Below are 21,599 nucleotides of genomic sequence, written 5' to 3' on the forward strand. Positions count from 1 at the left end.
GTTCGTGTGCTTCCTGGCAGAGGATGGAACGATTCACCGTGTTCTGCTTCTTTTTACTGGATCTGTGAAAGAGTTTTGTGCTGAAATCCATCATTTTCACAATGTATTAGTTAGCTGGTGTATTGGTACAGCTAGCCTACTGTACATGATGGCTCTGTTTGCATGTGTCTGTGTGTTTGCTTTGGTTTTGTCTGCCTTGCAATTCTACCCAATATGCAATATGTAGGCATTGCAATACCCAGATTTGGGGGTTAAATTTGTTCTCCTGCTACTGTATGCCGCACAAATGTGGAACATCCAACCGAAGGAGTTTAAATCCCTACCCTCCTTTAAAACCGCTCTGAAAAGTCACACGTCAACAGGCGGCTGCTACTGGAAACTGGTAAAAAAAAAGGACAAAATGATCCCTATCCTTACCTCCCCCTGGCCTTTCTTCTGTAAATGCCATTTATTTTTTAAGTTGAAAAAAGGAACCCAATTGAAACAATCCCAAAAGCTTTCTCGTGGTGTTTATCCTTTTAGTTGATCTTGTACCTGTGAACTGAACTGTACTGTCATGTACTATACCTTTTCCCTTATGCAAACCTCTAATAAAGTCTTCAATCAATCAATCAATTCATATTTTCATTTTCTAGCTCAGGGGGAGCCTAGAATGTGAATAACATCAATCTGAAAGCCTTCTGTTCCATTGTAATGCTATGTTTCATGTAGCTTAGATTAATAAATTGTGTTTTAAAACCAAATGTTCCATTTAACTTTCTCATGTCCCTAAAAGTACAATCTTAATTACTTCCTATCAAACGCAAACATGCTATGTGATTCCATCAGCATGCCCTTATGAATAAAGACCAGTAAGACTCCCTAATCGGGAGATAAGCGACCGCCAAAATGTGTAGGAGCAGTGTCCAAAAATCGGCCTGAAGCTGGCGCTAAATGGGACAGATCCATGTTGATGACATGAGTGTAGAGCAAGTGTCTACCGATTTGCGTGATTTTAGGGCCAAATTTGTAGGAGCAGTGTCCAAAAATGTGTTTAAAAAAATTGGCCTGAAAGACAAATAACTTCATTCACCTGTGTTATTGATTCCCATAGCTGCATGTTCCTCCAAACACAACAAACAAAACTAGTCCAGACAGTGAAAAACTTTAAAAGTACACAAAATATCTATCTGAAAACATTTTAGGCAAGAAATAAGCAATGTAGTAACACTAGAAATGTGTGTATTGTAAAATCTTCAAAAAACGGAGATCCTAATTTGATTTAAAGTGTGTCCGCTTGAAATGGGCTAAAGTATTGGTATTAATATAATTATTATTACCAAGTTAACTTTTTCAACGCAGATCGACTCCCAGATCAACATTGTTATTAGGGAGCTCTGCCGATCGACTCTTAGATCGACTTTTATATAAAAGCAATGTTTTAGCATTTTTTTCGATATATTAGCGGCGCAAACGGTACTGGCTGTAACGATAGACCGTGGGAAAAAAAAGGATGCCCTGATGACGTCACTGGTAATTCAGGCCTTGTCTGTGTAAGAAGGCCGCTCCCAGCCGTTAGCCTGCTAACATACTAACAACATCCATAACGCCGCTTCAGTAGGTCGGATTTTCATTCCAATTTTTTTCTGCATCCGACCATTTGCCCGGACGATAGGTCAATGTGAACGATCTGCCACGAATCGTTTAGAGCCGCCCGTTGTGTACTCCGGTGCGCCGCCATTTTAAAACCCATAGTAGAGGAGGGGCTCTTCACACATCTTCATACAGAGACCTGCTATGTTTACAGTGTTACGATGGCGCACTCTAGTGGTGTTTTTGGGGGTAGTTTATCATCTCTCTGGTCAAACTCATACAATTGATCACGTTAAAATATTAATATTTCCTGTCATTATTAGCGCACATCCATATTTTAAGTTTGCAGGGAATGGGTTGTTAAAAGTATTAATAGAATTATATTAATAATAATAATGAAAGTGTCACAGAGTAGATTGGTCTTAACTGGTTATGGTTTGTTTGCTTTAATATTAAAATGTGCAAAGTAACAAGCTACTAAAGATGTGAAATGCTGTACATTAGGTATAGTGGAGTACAACAGCATAATATGTTTTAGTCCTTTATAAAGTCCTTGAGTTTTCTGTGAAAATACAACAAGGGAAAACCTGTTTAAGTAAGTTCCCCAGTTTGTGACTGGGTGTTTTGACTGTGGCTCTGAAGCTAGCAGCCGCTACTGGTTCGATCCCCGGTTCCCCCAGTAACAGCTCATCTGCACTGCACGCGAGCGAGCATCGGCCATTGCGTTGCGACTTGCGACGTAGCCTGAAAATAATAATATGAAGTGTTTTGGGGGCGGGACATGGCCATTTACCTCTATGGACGTCGCCGTGAAATTTTGCTCAAGCGTTGTCGCTCACGGTAGGTCAGGACGTCCTCATTGAAACAAACGTATTGTAATGAGATTACATCGCTGGTGTCGCGTCGCTGGCGTCGCATCGCAGGCACAAGGTACCATCAGACATTTAGGCTAAAAGGATAACACAACAAAGTCCTGGGGACTTCATGTCACACTACTGGTGAACTCTGCAAGCCAAAGCATACACCTTCATCATGTCACTGATCACATGACCCCCCAATCAATCCTCCAGTAGCTAGGCAACACAGAAGGGGGACATTTTATTAATAGCCTAGCCTAGAATAGGCAATGACGTCAGACATGATGTCGGTCATCTCCATATTCAGGAAAGGTTAATGGGCAATTTCGCATTCAAGTCAAAGGAGAAAATTAATTAATTAATAAATTAATATAAATAATATAAACTACAGTATAATATAACATATCTCTTAGCAAAGTGCAAGCAGACGAGTCCCGATGAAGCCGGTCGATTTGACATAATGGCTCAAGTGCGTGCCAGCGGCTAAATAAGGTTTATCAAGAAAGAAAGAAAGAAAGAAAGGATTTTAATGTTGTTGTTTTAATCGCTGCACTACTGGAAATGAGACTATCTTAACCCTCGTGAGTTTTCCAAGAATTGATTGATTGATTGATTGACAGCAATACAAAGTCTAGTATGTGTTAGTTGTTACAGGAAGAGTTAGAATAGAGAACTGGTCAAATAATAGGAAGGCACCGTCAAATCAAATGGACAAAGTTCAGTATGTATAAGTTGTTGTTGTTTGACTAATAATTGAATTCAGTTCAGAGGGGCTTTATTGGACATTGGCAAATTATTAGTGGCCAAGCCACGCAGTGGCGAAATCCACTCATTGATATTGTACTTCATCATTAGTGGCCAAGTCACGCAGTGGCAAAGGCCACTCATTGATATTGTACCTTTTCTTCCGCCACTTTTTCTCTAGTGGCTTGACCGTGCAGTCGCTTTTTACGAAACTCGGCAGTATGGTAGAGCACTATGCAAAACGGCTAAAACACGAAGCTCGCAACAATTGACCAAAGGGTGGCGCTGTAGGAAGCCTTTGAACACACAGCCATGAAACCTGGACACATCTATGCGTCTCCTCATGCCGAAACAGTAAAAATCTATCTCCTCCTAGAATTTTCGTGTCACATGCACAAATCTTTTTTTAGTGAAACATTTACGTTTAACTTTTTTTGAAGTGAAACATTATTTTTTAATAATTCACTGAATATTGCAGTTTTATGCAAATTATTCTTCTGCCTCTAAATCATACATGCAAAGTGACACGTCCTGCATGCAGCGTCCGATTGCCATGAAAGGCCCAAGAACACGTGGCACCCTTTTCACTTTGGATTATTATAGAGCCACCAGGAGGCAAAAAAAAACCTACATGACTGGCCGGAAATCTGTACATTTTCATTTTCATTTTGTCTTTAATGTAACTTTGTTGTGCAACCATCCTGGGGATTGAGGGTGGGAGGAGGGGGGATAGAGGATGTTTTTATTTTCACTTTTTCATAATATATGCGTTGATATGTTTATGACAAGATGTATGCACCTGAGACTGTTTACCCGCTTCTGGCCTCATTTCTCTTTAAAAAAACAATAAAAAGATTTGAAAAGAGAAAGTTCACGTCAAGGGAAATATACCGGTATGTATAATCTATATCAACTAGAGGATTTGTTGAGCAATGAATCTTGCTGCCCCGAAAAAGGAAGATATTCTGAGGGAGATATTCAGTATGTCCAGGAAGTGATGGCCTAAAGCCAAAAGTGATCTCTAAAGACAAAGGGAGATTCCAGACAAGGTCACATACCCTGAGCTCAGAGAAGCACTGTGAAGTCCGCTCTCTGATCTTTTAGACTGGGGATTCTTAAAACTTTTCAAGCCTATTGCCAAAATTCGACAATAAATAAAGCTGTATCTTGGGACATCAGCCCATAACAAAGTGTTGTTGTTGTTGTGTGGCAGTGTGAGGGTGGCAACTCATTTTCATTCCCTGACACATAGTTTCGGAAATGCCGTTTTATCCCCGTGGAATGAGAGTGGAGAGCAGAGAGATGATGATGATGTCCTTTTGAGAATGTGTGAGCATCCCAGTGGAGCACATATAGTATTTACAATGCCGGGATAATAGTGAAGAAGTTTGGACAGTGAGCGGTAGGTTTGTGTATCCCTGAGAAAAAGATCCTCCAGGATATGAACAATGCACAATGATCTCTAACAATGGTGAACCATTGGTGAACCCCACCACCTGGGAGGGGGGGGGAGACATCACATTGCGACATGTCGTGAGATTGTAGATTGGCCAATGGCTACTTTCAGTGAAGATTTTGTGGGGAAAAGATAATAGTCCAAGTATAGAGCCCTGATACTATTCTGTATTGATTCATCTGTGTTAATTTAACTCAGAGTTGAGTTAAATTTGTGCAAAATCCATGTCCTGCGAAAAAGAGGCAAGGAGCGGTATAGCCACTCTGGCAGAGTTAGGGGGATACAGCAAAATGTATTTACATGTATTCTGGCTTTGTGTTAGTCAATAGTTATATGTTTTACACAATGAGTAAATACAACTATGTGTTGGTGAGTTTTTGCCTTTTTGTGCCTTAGCCAGCGGCAGCTAACAGGTATACATTCTATTGGTTTTTAGATTGTTTCTACATTGTCTGATTGTCTCACATGAAAGTTTTCGCATTCAATAGACATGGAATAACAATTATCAAAAATTCTAGTCTTTCCAAATGGGGCTATTTGCTCAGAGTGCAAATCCTTCGCTGTGCGAGTTGTGAACTCTCTGCCATTACCACAAGGTTTTTGGTGAATTATTCCCTCGTTTCATTTTTACTTACTGTGCATTTAACTTTCAATCAATGAAAGTGACGTTGTGTGACTCCCTGTCATTCAGTAGGGATTCACATGTCATTTTCATTCAGCAGACCACTGAATGAAAATAAAATGTGAATTCCTCGACTGGGAGGTTTTACCAGACTAGTCATTCAGCGCCATGATCCAGGGTCAGAACCTGTGACAGCCAAATATACAGCCAAATATACATTTTAATGCTATCTGTTTATTGAATCTGGAGTGTTTATTGACAGCCCTAACGCATACTGAGTGTGGATTATAATGGTGGAGGCTGGCTGTGAAAGCATTCAGTTGCTGCTCTTGAACTCTGAATAATCTTACAGTGGCTATTGTGAGTGTGAGAGAGAGAGAGAGAGATTTGCACACATTTTCACGACTTTTTCAAAAATAGCAGATCTACAAGCTCGCAGCGCGGCACTCGGTGCCGCGCTGTGAGCTTGTATATCTGCTATTTTTCACTGGTTAAAGCATTCAATAATTCTAGGCCTAAATGGGTTGGTTAATGAGAGAGAGAGAGAGAGAGAGAGAGAGAGAGAGAGTGTGTGTGTGTGTGTGTGTGTGTGTGTGTGTGTGTGTGTGTGTGTGTGTGTGTGTGTGTGTGTGTGTGTGTGTGTGTGTGTGTGTGTGTGTGTGTGTGTGTGTGTGTGTATGTATGTGTGTGTGTGTGTGTGCGACTGCGTGCGTGTGGGGAAGGTGCAAAACACACTGTTCAAAAGCAGAATAACTGGTTTATTATTTGTTTCACTGCATTTCTTTATCTTGTATTACTGCACATATAAAATATGACCTTTTGTTGCAAAACTAAATCATTTGCTATTTAACCCAAAGGCAGATGTCAACACAGACATTCAATCTGGCTATAACATCTCCTGAGCCAAGACCATCACTTTTACACTACACTCATTCCCCCAAAGGGATGTTAGACCAGATGCTGCTGCTACAGTACATGTGAGACAAGGTGTGTGTGTCTGTGTGTGTGCGTGTGTGCGTGCGTGTGTGCAGTGATGTCATTACGTGCGCATCCCGCATCAAAAACTCATTCAAGTCGCCCAGGGACTCATTCATGTCATGGTCATGGAGTCCCGGGGATGCGCCTCCATTGGAGTCTATGTTAAAATAATTTACCGGGTCACGGTAAAAGAAAAACATTTAAAAATTCCACAGACACCACCATTGTTCATGGGTGAAAGCATCATACTTTACCCTACGTTAACACAAATAAAATCCACGTAGAAAGTCTTAAACAGGCGATAGAAACGTCAAAGTTTTGATTCCACCGACGTCCGACGCCATTTTGCGTGCCCGAATTCATTAGGGGCACATGTTTTAGTAGTTCTAGTAGTTCTAAGTTCAAACATTAGCCAAATTGTAAAATAAATATAAGAAATAGGCAAACATTTTGAAAATAGCCGATCTACAAGCTCACAGCGCTCGAAAACATTGTATTGAGGACTCATAAAACTTTTCTGGGACCCATTTGAATGACCACCTGTGGGTCCCGGGACCCATTACATTGAAAACCTAGTAACATCACTGTGTGTGTGTGTGTGTGCGTGCGCGTGCACGTTTTAAGTATTGCCATCATTGTGGGTACACAAAATCCCCACCAGGATAGTAATAGCAGTCAAAATAGAATTAAAACATCCTTTTTGCTAAAATAAATAAAAATAACTATGTTTTTATGCTATGCATGTTGCCCACATCTAGCCCCCTGTGCACGCACGCACGCACGCACGCACACACACACCGAATCCACAACTCTGGAGACCATCTTCTTTAATCTATTCACAGCGATCTGTCAATCTTGTTACACACCGCGGCATCTGTGTAATTATGTTTGCTAATTATTCCACACCAGCCTCTTAAAAGGCATCGAGGCACGATGGCGACCTTTTTAATAACAAGCCCTTAGTACGCACTTCACCACACGCTCCATTAAGGAGGCATGGCCCTGAAGAATGACAGGACGAACTAGAGTGCTGAGGCGGAACGCAGACGCGGACTCTACATCAGTACGCGACAGTGTACAGTATAGCACCTGGCTGCCCACTGTGGCTAGCAGTGTGTGTGTGTGTGTGTGTGTGTGTGTGTGTGTGTGTGTGTGTGTGTGTGTGTGTGTGTGTGTGTGTGTGTGTGTGTGTGTGTGTCTGTATGGGTGTGTGGAGATAGAAATTGATGTGCCAAAGATGTTCTTTAGCGATTATTTCTGTAAAGGGACAGTGGTGACGGAGCCGTTTGGTAAATCCATTAAAACCGGGAAAGCATCTGTGGCATTATATATTTTTGCATTGTCTATAAAAAAAATAGCAGATATTCAAGCTCGCAGCGCGGCACTTGTACATCTGCTATTTTTGTAAAATGTAGAAAAATATTGAGAACTATTGAATTAACTCATTGAGTGCCAGCCTATCACCACTAGAGGGCGCCCAGTGACCAGAGAATAATAGAGATATGCTGGTAATGCATGCCCAAGCCCTGGAGCCATGACTTTTTTTACAAAGGAAAGGACACTTTCCTTTGTGCATGTACAGGAAGAGGATGAAGTTAGCTTGAAGTTAGCTATTGGCTACCAAGCATTTTAGAAGCCTTATTTTCGTCAACTTAGCCATGATTAAACCTTGCACACCTCATGCATGGGAAAAAAACAGAGAAGAATGAGCTCTAAAAAATCCAATGCAATCCTGGATTGCATTGGAGTGGATTTGTGCAGTTTGTTCACAGCTTTCAAACAAAAAAATCCGATTGGAAATCCGTTCAGGCATTCTTGAGATAATCGCCATTATGTTTTACATGTAATGTAAACAAAAATGGCTGCCCTGTATGTTAGATGGGGTTGTATGGGGGTGGAACATGCAAAATCGCGATTGAAATCATGTTCACCAGATTTGATGGGGTCCAAAAAAAAAAAAAAAAAATTCAAAAAAATTTTTTTCAAAAAAATTTTTTTTTCTTTTTTTTTTTTTTTTTAAAAGCCGAACTTGTTCGGGATCGGCACTCTACGATACGCTAATAAAGCCGAACTAGTTCGGGATTGGCACTCAATGAGTTAAAAGGCATTTCTAGAATGGGCCTCAGCTGGGTAGATGAGCAGATAAGCATGCTACAGATGAGGCCAGGTGTCAGAGAGAGAGAGGGAGAGCGTGCACGCCCATGAGAGTGAGAGCTGAGCGAGAACCACCCACCTAGTTGAAGGCAGACATGCCTGTCGTGGATCACTCAGCAGCAAACACAATACGTGCTAGCAGACTGTCACACTGGTGATGGGACACACCTTCTCAAAGAGGGCGTGAGAAGCAAAGCACATCCCAAACGCCAAGTAACCCCAGCTATGAATGCTTCAATGAAGAGGCCGCTGGTTCGCCACCCTGTCCCGGTCACTGTGCCCTCAACAAGACCATCTAAGCAGCCATCGGCTGGGTGAAGCTGAATTTCTTTAGCTGGATAATAAGGTCTCCATTATTATTAGTAGTATTCACTCACTGTCAGGACAACTCCGATAGCAACAAATATATATTTTCAAAATGATTGCATTTCTTGATTTTCCATGTTGTCCCAAGTAGCAATTCCTGCCTCTATGCAGGGCAGGCGGCTTGACAAACCTAAAACAAAATACTGTGAAGAAACAAGTAAAATTACAACTTGACCCAGGTCCAGATGATTGAAGCCCATGTTCTTTTTATTTAGGCCTAGAATTATTGAATGCTTTAACTATTGAAAAATAGCAGATATACAAGCTGCGAGCTTGTAGATCTGCTATTTTTGAAAAAGTTGTTAAGATGTGTGCAAAGCGAACATTTGTAACACAAATTTTGCTTCTGGGTGGTCCCAGGAACTAAATATTTTGAAATGGGGGTCCGTGGCCAAATAAATATCATTTTGGGGGTCCTTCACATGAAAACGTTTGAGAACCACTGACATAGTAGTCTCTCAAGAACAGACCAACTGAGCTCCATTTAAGTGAAAAGGACCTTTTCTTTGACGATGGCTGGCCAGATTGCTGACATAGAAACATAGGTTTTTAAAAAAAACCTTAGAAGGATTCAAAAGACACTTATAGAATCGGGTCAAAATTCTAATTTTCACGATTTTTCAAAAATAGCAGATCTACAACTGTGAGCTTGTATATCTGCTATTTTTCAATAGTTAAAGCATAAAATAATGATACACAAAATGTGTATCCGTTCTAAATGGGTTAATCTCCTAACATCATCCCAAAATCCCAATACCTGCCGAATTCGTTCAGATTTTTTCCCTTCACCTTCGTGTTCTCCTGCTCTTACCCTAGCTTCACTGCATCCCTCCCCTCTCTCCCCTGTCCCTGCTCTTACCCTAGCTTCACTGCATCCCTCCCCTCTCTCCCCTGTCCCTGCCTGCAGCAGACACATCTCAGCATCTGTCACAGGGATCCTGGACGTGAGACAGAGATCCACAGTACTCTGTGAACTCAGCATTCCTCAGACTCTCCTCTGAGGACGCGAGGAGGAGAAGAGAAACGGAACGCTTCAAAGGGGGAAAGCTATGGCTGGGGCAGACGACAAGAGAAAAAAATAGAATATTTCAAAGATAACAGCTATTCAACGCCTCTAGATCAGAATATGCAGCATTAATGACTACAATGACTATAATCCCCGAGGCAAGGCAAGGTGAGCAGCTTACACAGAAAGGCAAGAGCAGCTCCAGGAGCGTGGAGCCTCCATTGGAGACAAAGGCTTTGTAAAAACGGACAACGAATGGAACATTGAAAGAGAGGCAACCTACAATGCACAAAAAACAAGGGTCTTCAACAGGGCGTCCGGGGGGGGGGGGGGTCCTCAGGGTTACTATAGGGGGTCCTCTCCAAATCATAGAAACTTTGTTCTCCTTTTTTATATTAACCACTTGAACCCTAGTGTCCTTATTCTGAGAACCTTTGCCAAAAATAGCAGATCTACAAGCATTGTGAGCTTCTAGATCGGCTATTTTCGGCAAAGAGGTGTAGAGGGGAAAAAGAGCACACTAAGTACAGAGTGAAAGGTCAACTTTATTAAGTATTGACAGTCCAAGTGGTTAAATATCTGAAAACACAAATTAACATGAATCCAAAATATACTGATGATTGTGCTGTCAAAAGATGAAACTATGTGGAATCTAGTGGGGGTCCCTGCTTCATCTCTCTCTCAACTAAGGGGTCCTTGGCCTGAAAACGTCGAAGACCCCTGCACTAAAACAAATCGAACGCTATACAGGTCAGAAAGGGTGCCGGCTAGTCACAGGAATAATAAAATCAGTAGCCAGACGGATAAACAGATTGATTATTATAGGGCTCCTGCATAGCCTAATAAAAGTCCCCTATGAAGATGAAGATATAACCAGTGATATACTAGTAAGATCCATATAGTTTATATGGAGACAAAGAGTGCATTTGACAAAAATAAAAAAGAGGGGTATTGCAAGATTTGCTGGTAAAGTTCTTAACTTCATCTGCACGTCTCTTTCTTATGAGAATGTGGACCCTTCCAAAAACACTGCAAAAACTATAATCGTAAAAGAACCCTTGGCTGGTTCCCCTGACAAGTTGACGTTCATAAAATAAAGCTGTAACATGTGCAAGAGGCAGATTTAAATAAATAAATAAAAAGCCCTGTGATTAAGTAGTTATTACACACATAAACACATGCACATAGACGCACATGCGCGCACGCACGCACGCACACACACACACACACACACACACACACACAAGCTGTGACGGGGGGGAGAAAGTCAAGTGGGGCTGCTTTGAACTCCTGTGTCAATCACCCCCCAAAAGTCTAATCACCTCCTCTTCTGACCTTCATTTAACCTTTCCGTTAACTCTACAGGGGTCACCATCATCGTCTTCGATTGGCTGACAATTGTAGAGAATTAAATATATTAAATATTGGCATATTATTTAACCAATTAAGACCTGAGGTCGATTTTACAAATTCCTTCTAAACCAGTAGTTCTTAAAAGATTTTTTCTATGACACTTTGATGGTGATGTCATAGTTTGTCATACTCCCCCTCCTCCTCAATAGTGTTTGCACCGCTCACTTCGCACTGGTGCGATTTTTTCTATGCGTCTACGTGAGTATCTGGAGCTAAATCTCGCAAACTACTGGACCGATCAGGGCCAAATCTATTTTGCACGCTGCCAGTAGACCACAGAAATACCTCCACTATTTCCCCCTCCCTTCACATATGTGTGACAAACTGAACACAAACCCAGGGAGAATGAGGGAACACGAGATAAGGACAGTTCAGTGAACCGCAGATTTATTGGCCTCGTAGCAAACAAAAGACTCTCTCGGCTCTCAGTCGTGTGTGAACTGGAAATCATAAACTCAGTCGCTGAGTGACAATAACACAAAGTTAGAACGAGTCGACTGTCAAAAATAAATGCAGCCACGGTGCCAGCTTCCTCGCACAGAGCCTGTGGTCTCAAGCCAGCGCAGGACCCAGCCTCGCTGCACTAGAGAGCACTAGCGGATTAGTTCCATTAAATACAGCCACTGTAATTGCCCTGAACTAATTACCTGATGTGCTGCAGGTGCGCCTGTGAGTTGGCAGAGCCACTCTTGCCTCCTCCACTTGCAGATGGTACCTAGACCACGCCCCACTGCCACAATGTTTTATACATTTTGAAATATTTAATCGTTAAAGTCAAAGGTATACAACTGCAGTACTATGAGCCGAGGCCAATTTGAAAACTTTAGGGTAGAGTTCCTTCCTTGGCCATTTGGCATTGTGCATGAAAAGAGTTGATGCTGATCGGTACAGCACACACACAGTCAGACAGACAGTCAGCCAGGACTTCCAACAGCTCACTTGATGAAATAAGACGATCAGGCCGGGTACACATTTTAGTGTATGGGAGGGGCTTACAGTACATGTACACTATGTTGCAACATATTTGTTTTTGTAGGCTAAATTCTGATTTAGGCCTAACTATAGGTTAGGCCTAAATGGCATCACCATGCTTCTCACTGAGCACACGTCTAAAATTGGTCTAACACGGATTTGAACGGTTTTAGACGTCTAAACTTGTAGACCGTCTAAATGTAGACATCTATATCTAGACCGGACCACACGGTCCGGTCTAGTTTGCTGTGTGCTCATGTTAACTCATAGGAAGTCTCCCTGTGCCCTGGATGCGTTTGACGCGTCGCGCGGGGGGGTGAAGTTTACTGTACGAGGCACCCGCCTGTGAAGAGAAACACTCCAATTCCTGAAATGCAACGGGGTATCACGTGACCGGGAGGTCTGGTTCCCTCATAGACAGCAGTGTTATGCTGCTGCACAAAAGTGCATTTATCTTTAAATCAAGTTCATGTTTAAAACGCGGCCTTCTCTACCGGCCATTACAAAAACACTGATGCTCTCGATTGTTATTTTTGAGTGAAAGAAAATACTATCGCAAAAAAAAAAAACAGGACATACTCGGATTACATTTACTCTGATTACTTTTTCCCTGGAGCTCCCAAACAAGGTAAAAAAGCAGTTAACCCGATGTGTTAAGAGCTTCAGCAGCAATCAGAGCACCTCTCAACACCTGCACATTGATTTATCACTGATAGATTATGTTTTCTTTCTGAAGAGGGCAATTTGAGTGCTTTCTCCACACAGCCCTTTGATGAAAGCTAGCTTGAACACTAGAGCTTGCCAGTCACAATGCAGGATAAAGTCTCAATTTGTGTGAAAAGTCATAACCACTTAAGCATTATATCATGTATAGTACAATGAACAACAAAAATAGCCAATCTACAGGTCGAAAAGCATTGTGGGTCGTTATGAGCTTGTAGATCTTCTATTTTAGCTATTTTTTTTTAGACTTTTAGACTTTACACTCACAGTTAAATGAACATGAAAGAATTTAATGTGCACGCTGGTTTGAGCCTTTTTGGTAGGAGGGAGTGGAAGGATTTGTTTCTTGATCTTCTTCTAGCCCTGGTCTTGAGACAATTTACAATTAATGCATTTAGCAGACACAATTATCCAAAGCAAATTACAAGTGTGAGATTAGAGTATAAGCCATAAGTCTACAATCGACAGGGTAAATGGTCACATAAGTAGAATCCAAAGAAAAACAATTAGGTGCTTAGAAGAAACTAGGAAAACAGGTACACATCAAACCTTAAATCATTTTCTTGGCATTTGTGGTGAAGCAGAAACAAGAAAAAGTGCTCCTCAGAGCACAGGTTTCCAATATGTCAGGTAGGTTTTTATTTATTCATCTCATAGCAGAATCTCCGGTGTTTACACCAAAACTCTAATAAACAGCTTACATGTTGGGAAAGTGAAAAATGGTTGTATGCTAATGGTCAATTCCTGTGTGCGAGTTCTTTCTGATCAATTGCTCATGCCAATGAGGAGAACCCTGCTGAACAGACAGGTTTTGATGACAGAGGTTCCTTTGATGACAGAGGTTTCCTTAATTATAGTTGGATAATGCTTTTGGAAAATGAAAATAAGACAAAATAAATTAAACTAATCGTTAATATCATATCAGCAGAACCAGAACCAAGGATGGGTGTTTTCATTGAGTCTAACATCGATAAAAGTGAGTTTGAAGTTACAATGTGTTTGTATAGTGTGTGCCAGCGGCTACGTCATTGTAGTCCTTAGCGGCCATTTCTTGGGTCAAAACACAGGTGTTTCAATTGTTTGATTGCATAGAACTAATGCTATAGTCTAATCAGAACACCTGTGTAAGGCTGTGTTTACCCAAGAAATGGCCGCTCTTAGGGCGGATTCACACTGCAATCCGTTTGATTAGAACTGATTCTGAAAACGGTTGCTGGTTCACGCTGGCCAGCATTCACATTGGCATGCCTTCTGGCCTCCCTGGAGATCACTAGCACTATACGTCCCGATCCTATAGGTGGCGGTATGCACATAGTGCCTCGCTGTTGAATACAGACGTCATCAACTATGCGACATTGCTGATTCTGGTCGCCAAGAAATTCAGGCACGAAAGTTGATGTAACAATCCAATGACGCGCGACAGCGCAGTGTGGAACAGTGTTGCAGTGATCCCCGACGACCAAACCTTTTCTGAGTCGGGGTCTCGCACCCCCCGAAGTTCACACCTCGAGAACTGTTTAACAAAGAAACAAGCCTATTTGCATATCAATAGACCTGTATAGTAGGCGTCGAGTGACGTTCGCTGATCTACCAGCTCACAATGCCTCGCATCCGCGACGCGTTGTGAGCTTGTAGATCTGCTATTTTCCAGGCGCAGAAATGAATGAATGATGATGAGCGAGTCACTGTGTCAGACTTCCAGCGCAGCGCACGTTATTATTTTTATTATTTAATAATCAACATAGCCTACAATTGAAACGCTTTCACAAGCCACAGTGTGGCTTAATTAATGTTCACATTAAGGGTAACAAGCACGTCAAGCAGGCACACTGCATGCACTGCACATTACATTAGAACAAGTGTGCTAGTGAGTGCAAATCAGTGGCTTCCTCAAAGAAAAAGAAACGAGGCGAAAAAGCGTTGGTACACTAGTATTAACGCTACGACACCAAAACGGGACATGCCCGTGCTGTCTTCGGCTGGAGAGTGGAGTCGGAGATGCTACTGGTGCTGCTGATGATGATGATGATGATGATGAAGAGAAGTTGGCGGTGTTGACGGACTCGGATTTATTGGACGGGTGATGGGTTGTGATTCTAGGTCTAGGATGTCAGGGTTAAATAAATGTATCTTTTTCATCTGTGGAGCTGCCAGTTTTTAGCAGAGCATCCTTAACTTTATGATAGTGTAGTTTGAGCCACTTGACTTTAGCACGGCATTGTTCTATTGTTCTGTTAAATCCACGCTCACGCATATAGGCCTACTCACTGATTACCGAAAATATGTCTGCATTTTTGTGGGTATTGTCTAATTGCGTTTGGATGTCAGCGTCTGCGCAAATCTCCAGCAAGCAAGCAATCTAACGCGTCGCTGATCTTATGGCCATGTCGACAACTGTTACCTAGTGTTTATTTGTGGCGACGCCTGACTCGTCGAATTTATATGAGGTCACGTTCAACATCAAAACCGGTTTTGTGGACGGTTGCTTCACACTGCAGCTCACCATTCACAAGGTCGCATCAAGCAGCCTCGAGACTACCTCTTGAGGTGGTTTCGAGGCTATCCGGTTCTGAGGAAAACCGCAGGCTTCACACTGTCAAAACCGGTCTAAACATCTGCCAAGTAGCCTCGAGACCGGTCCCGAGACCGCAGTGTGAATCCGCCCTTAGAACTACATTTGGCACACCCTATAGGAAGGTCTGAGAGGTCTGAGAGCAAATTCATGAGTTTCAATTGTACAGCAGTCCTACACCTCCCATGTTTCAATTTGTCTGATTGGCATAGAACTTTCGATCTATGCCAAACATTGGGTTGTTTGCTAGATCTAATGGATGCTGAAACTGATACAGGAAAGTTATCCTACTTAGTTTTGTCTTACAACTTTAGCAAGCCTTAGGGATCATTTCTGTTGAAATCTTTACTGTTCTCAAGAACCATCCAAAGTTTTCCAAGACCTTTCATTCATTTTCTCCTTTTCCTGTCGCTGTATTTTCCCAAACTGTAAAACTAGCCTATATATCCCCAGGGTCTTCCTAGGAGACACGGAGCACCATCTGCTAAGGGCCTGTTAAAACCCATTTAGGCCTAGAATTATTGAAATCTTTAACCAGTGAAAAATAGCAGATATACAAGCTCACAGCGCGGCACCGAGTGCCGCGAGCTTGTAGATCTGCTATTTTTGAAAAAGTCGTGAAAATGTGTGCAAATCTTTGAATATAAAGCGAACGTTTGTAACTCAAATTTTGCTTCTGGAGAGTCCCTGGAACTAAATATTTTGAGATGGGGGTCCGTGGCCAAATAAATATCATTTTGGGGGTCCTTCGAATGAAAAGGTTTGAGAACCACTGACATAGTAGTCTATCAAGAACAGACTAACTGAGCTCCAGTTAAGTGAAAAGGACCTTTTTCTTTGACGATGGCTAGCCAGATTGCTGACATAGGTTTTTCAAAAAAACCTTAGAAGGATTCAAAAGACACTTATAGAATCGGGTCAAAATTCAAATTTTCACGATTTTTCAAAAATAGCAGATCTACAAGCTCGCAGCCCGGCACTCGGTGCCGCGCTGTGAGCTTGTATATCTGCTATTTTTCAATAGTTAAAGCATAAAATAATGATACACAATACAGTGTACCCGTTCTGAATGGGTTAAGAGTTTTGTGCAGAGCCATAGTGCTCTAACTAGACACCCAGGATGAGAGCCTGAGAGTTTTTGTGCAGTGCGATAGTGCTCTTCTTACCAGACACCCAGGATGAGGGCCTGCTCCTCTGCGCTGAGATCTGGCATTGGGTACTGATCTGGCTCAGCAAGGTTGATCTGGTTCAGCACCGTGTCATCAGTCAGTTCAAGGTCCTGTTGAAACAAAGATCACAGACAAAAGTTCATTCATTCCCTCAGCCGTGCGCCCAAGACAAGTATTTGATGGAACTGTGTTTGATGAGTGCTCCTCTCTCTCTCTTCTGAAGTGTCCTGTTGAAACACGAGCACCGTCAGATCTGCACACAGGCACGTGCACACATAGACACCAAATGGGGGCTTGAGCCTCTGCCCTTTTATCCATCTGTAAAAGTGCCCTCTCCAGACCATGAATGCAGTTTTTACTCTGGTGAAAGAAATACAAATGCCCCCTTTCCATGCCATACCTGAAGGCAGCATTCAAGAGAATGTCCTTCTCCAAACTCTCCTGAACTTGAATGCAGCATCTTATGTTGAAAGAATTACCCTCTCTGTGTGGAAATCCATTATGCCATTACGCCACATCTCCAATATTGACTTGATTTTGCTTAGTTCAGTGTGGTATCAAGCACCGAAAATAGCCGACCTCCAAGCTCACAACGCGTCACGCTGCGACGCGTTGTGAGCATGGAGGTCTGCTATTTTCAGTACTTCCACCAAAAGGCCCTTTTAGAAATGTCAGCCCCTGCCTCTCTAACATTCTCCGCACGTCCCTGACAGCACGTACAGTAAATATACACGTACTGTACACACACACACACACACACACACACACACACACACACACACACACACACACACACACACACACACACACACACACACACACACACACACACACACACACACACACACACACACACACACACACGTACGTCATAAACCGTGCGAGGTACAGTACTTCTCTTAGATGCTTTCCCAACTCTAACTCTAATTAATCTAACAGTGGAGACTGGGGTTCGGTTCTTCTGCGGTGCCACTGGCTTGGCCGGGAGCTCCAATTAACACTATTGGCCATGTTGTGGCCTGGGCAGGGTGATCTCTGTCACTACACTAGCAACTCCTACAGGTTGGTCGGCAGTCCTTGTTCAACAGGGTGCATAACTGTTCCTCCTCTGTTAAACTTCTTACTGTCAGGTGAAAATAAGAAGCTGGCAAATCTAAACAAACACGTAGGGAATTTGCCATGACTAAATTAGAGAGGTGCAGTATGTGGTCTACGGGGTAGACCACAGGCGCAGACAGAATCACACTCAAATACCAAACAACAACTTTTCATACACTCAAATGCCAAAAAAATAATACTTTTCATAACACGCACTGAAACACAACCTCTGTTGAAGCCTTTGTCTCGTAAACAAGCAACAATGTCGAGATGGTGTGAGAGTTGTGAAAAACCACTCGGCTAAAGTAACCGTGTGGGGGCACTTGACTGCCAAGAACACCCAAGGAAAGTCATTTTAAAATAGTTTGGATTGTGAATACTCCTACTCCTTGAGTTAACAATAATGGACAAAGGAGCAGGCCAGGCCTGGAGAGGAGAGCACTGCTCCTGTTTGTCAGGTAGCAAAGACAGACAATCAAGGACAAGAATGTACATCCATCCATACATGCATCCCTCCGTCGTATGATAAACAATGAATATAGCTGATCTACGAGTTCACAATGTGTCCCACGTGAGCTTGTAGAACAGCTATTTTCACCTTTTGTTTTAAATGTTTTGCCTATATAGTGATAAGCCTAAAATAGAGCTGCCGGGTTAGAAGCAGATATGATCATACTCAAATACGGGAACGCAAATACTGCACAAAGCCACATGCGCACACACACACACCCCAACACAGAAACAGCTGTGACACGTAGACGTTAGACAATACATCGGCTCCTGTTTTAGCTTGTAATTCTCCCCGTCACTCTCTCTCTGATGTTGCTACCCTAATCGTTTTACCTCTCACCGCCTTCATTCACCAGCTGATAAAAGAGGCAGCCATCTGTGACAAATCGCAAATCTGGAGCTTAATCCCATATTGTATTCTTTAAAACATGGAGTGCTTCTTCATCGGCATTCGACTGACTCAATCTCCCTTCCTCAATGGTGTGGAACAGAATAATGTTCTTCAATAGGGCTGGGAGGAAATATAGGTCTAGCCCACATTCACAAGCATTCTTAATTCCTAGAGGCCCGGCTGATTGACACATTGCTTTGTCCGCAGCTCAAGACTGAAGAGTTTGGTGATTGATTAAAGGAGACAGGCAGCCAAGGTTGTTTGTTGATGGAGCCGTTCAAGCGGTTGTGAAGAGAATGCACAGCTATTCTATATAGAATGTGACTTCTGAAGCAAACTTCACCATGGATTCACTTTTGCGGTTTAAAAGTTTTTAAACTGCAGCTTTTAACACCTTGGGAGCCAAACTCGTTCAGTAACGAGATACGGCCACTGGAGGTCACTGTGCCAAAAATGAGTCATCTCGTTGAGAGACGAGACAAAGGGTTAACTTGGTTACATGCAGCTGCATCCGTTCTGTGTACCCTGTGAAAGACCCTGGTCCAGTGGTCCATACGTCATACCGTGGCTCGCAGAGAAACAAAATGGAGGATCTAGGCTACATACACTTCAGCTTTATCTATGAATAAGGTGCAAAGAACGCCAGGGAAGCAGAGATCTGCCTGTTTTCACGGCGACGCTTTACCGCGATGGTCGGCCCCGGTTTGGATTTTAGTTTCGCGAGCGTTTGTAAACAAATGGATCTTCTTCCTCAATCGTCAGTGGACACTCACGTGCACACGCACAAAGCTTCCGAGGCTCTTCAAAATTAAAGCGTAAGTGAACGACGGCAGCAGCAACAGCTAGAAATGTTAGAAACCTTGGCTTCCCATGTGTTAACAGAGGCCATTTAGACGGACAAACAATGTGAGAACATTGTCTGTGTTTGTGTTGGGTGTTACTATGTGCACATGGACAACTCCTTGTGCAAATACAATCCTGGACTTATTTGAATGAATAAAAATGTATTTTAACCAATCTGTACAGAAGAGTATGTTAATGCAACTACTGTAGCACATGTGCTTTTTTATGTGTTTTTGGGCTTTTATGCCATTATTGAGGACAGTAGACTGACAGGAAATGGGGAGATGGGGAGTGACACGCAGCAAAGGTAGTCGGGATCGGGAATCAAACCAGCGACACTCTCTCATGCTACACTGAGCCAATGTGGTATGCGCCTGGGCCGGTAGGCCAGCAGGCACCCCACATCTGCGGTTGGTTGAAGTCTCCCTACTCTTCCATTGAGAAATTTTGACTCAGGTTGTCACTCAGGTAGGACACGGTTGGTTGACAATTATATTATTGAAGATATTTGAAGCAGAATGATTGGACACTAAACACTATATTTATTATAAATAAAGTTTATTATTATACTAAATGAGTCATCACTTAATTGTAGTTTCGCATATATACAGTAATTCAAATTACAGCTCTCCGTCTGGAGAGAGAGACAAGGGACATAAAACGAACGGATTGTAGCTTTAACTTCACACAGGCATACAAAGTTAACATTACTAAATTCAACTGCATTTACCTGTCAAAATGGCTGCTGTGAAAAGGGTTAATTACAATTCCTTTGTAAAAAAAAAAAAAAAGGTCAAAATTCCATTAAAGATGAAAAAAGACAGAAGCTGTGACAATATGGCTTGGCACTGGGAAAGACAATTTTGGATTAGGCCCCTCTTCATTACAATCAGTAGGCCTATTATACACAGTAAAAATATTCAATATTAATCAAACAAAATAAAGAATTCACCCATATGGGTCCATCGTTACATTCTCTTGAGTTTAATTTAACACAGAGGATTTTACTGTACAGGACGATGTCATTTTACATGACGATTAATTTTCCCTCAAATAATTGCGATTAACGATTTAATTGTGTTTTTGTCGTTGACAATTACATTTCTGTTTGGCTTGTAGGCTTTGAAGTTGCACATGGCAGATATGAAACATAACCTTAAATATACAATGAAATTACTGACATATTTGACAACTTTATACTTAAAAAAGAACATTGATAGTGGAAATAGCAGATCTACAAGCTCACAACGCGACGTGCTGTGAGCTTGTAGATCTGCTATTTCCAGTATTTTTGACTTTCTTAAAAATATATGATATATAAGATTTTTCAACATGGAAACGATTATGAAAAATAATCACGATTATGTCAAATAATCACGATTAGACGATTATGTAATAATTGTGACAGCCCTAGCTGACAGTGTTTTTTTGATTGGCCAGCGAGGGAGCTAGAGCATCTGTGTCTTTCCTTCCTCCTCCTCCTCCTCTTCTCTCATTCTGTCCATTCCAGACAGGCAGCCACTGAGCGCTGGCTAATGACTGACTTGATTGAGCCCATTTACTCCCTCTCCTCCAGTAATGAGGGCATTAGTGGTCTGAGCAGAGCACAAGGAGCCGGCCTGGATCCCAGCCATGGTTCAGAGACGGAGAGAGAGCGAGAGAGAGAGAGAGAGAGAGAGAGAGAGAGAGAGAGTCGTTGGCCAGAGGCCAGCCATGTTTTGGGAGGTTTTGGAACATATACAAGGAGTGGAGGCCCATTTCTGTGGAGATGAGAGTCCATTTCCAGAATAACTTTTGTCCTTGGGTTTGTCCCTTAAGGTCCTTCGGGTTGATTGGATTAGGATTTAATTCCATAAATCACAATCGCCTTCAATGGAACGGCATGGACATTTACCATAGACGGTATATTGGTTGGTACAATACTTTCAGACCTTCACGATTGGTGCTTCAAGAGGTAGGCAGCTTTAGCGTTTTTAGCAAGCCAGTAGAGTAAACCTCTCTATCTCTGCAACAGTAGGAGTTAAGCCTACACACCAAAAAATACTGATTTTCAGCCTAACAATGGCGAGAGACGCCATTGTACGACAAAGTATAGATTATGAATTCATCTTCTCAGTGTGACGAAAATTACCCCCCCCTCCCCCCCACCAAGT

The 21,599-nt window shown here is 42.3% G+C and overlaps 1 protein-coding gene across 1 annotated transcript in view; it reads right to left on the bottom strand.

Moving 5' to 3' along the window:
- Positions 1–21,599, bottom strand: part of ttc27 (tetratricopeptide repeat domain 27) — a 205,266-nt gene that overhangs the window by 135,618 nt on the left and 48,049 nt on the right. Inside the window, exon 8 of the mRNA XM_080740212.1 lies at positions 16,602–16,714. Within this exon, the coding sequence (XP_080596338.1) occupies positions 16,602–16,714 (113 nt within the window). The remainder of the gene's footprint in view (positions 1–16,601; positions 16,715–21,599) is intronic.

The sequence above is a fragment of the Nannobrachium achirus genome (genome assembly GCF_963921795.1).
Source record: "Nannobrachium achirus genome assembly, chromosome: 13".
NCBI classification, from domain to species: Eukaryota; Metazoa; Chordata; class Actinopteri; order Myctophiformes; family Myctophidae; genus Nannobrachium; species Nannobrachium achirus.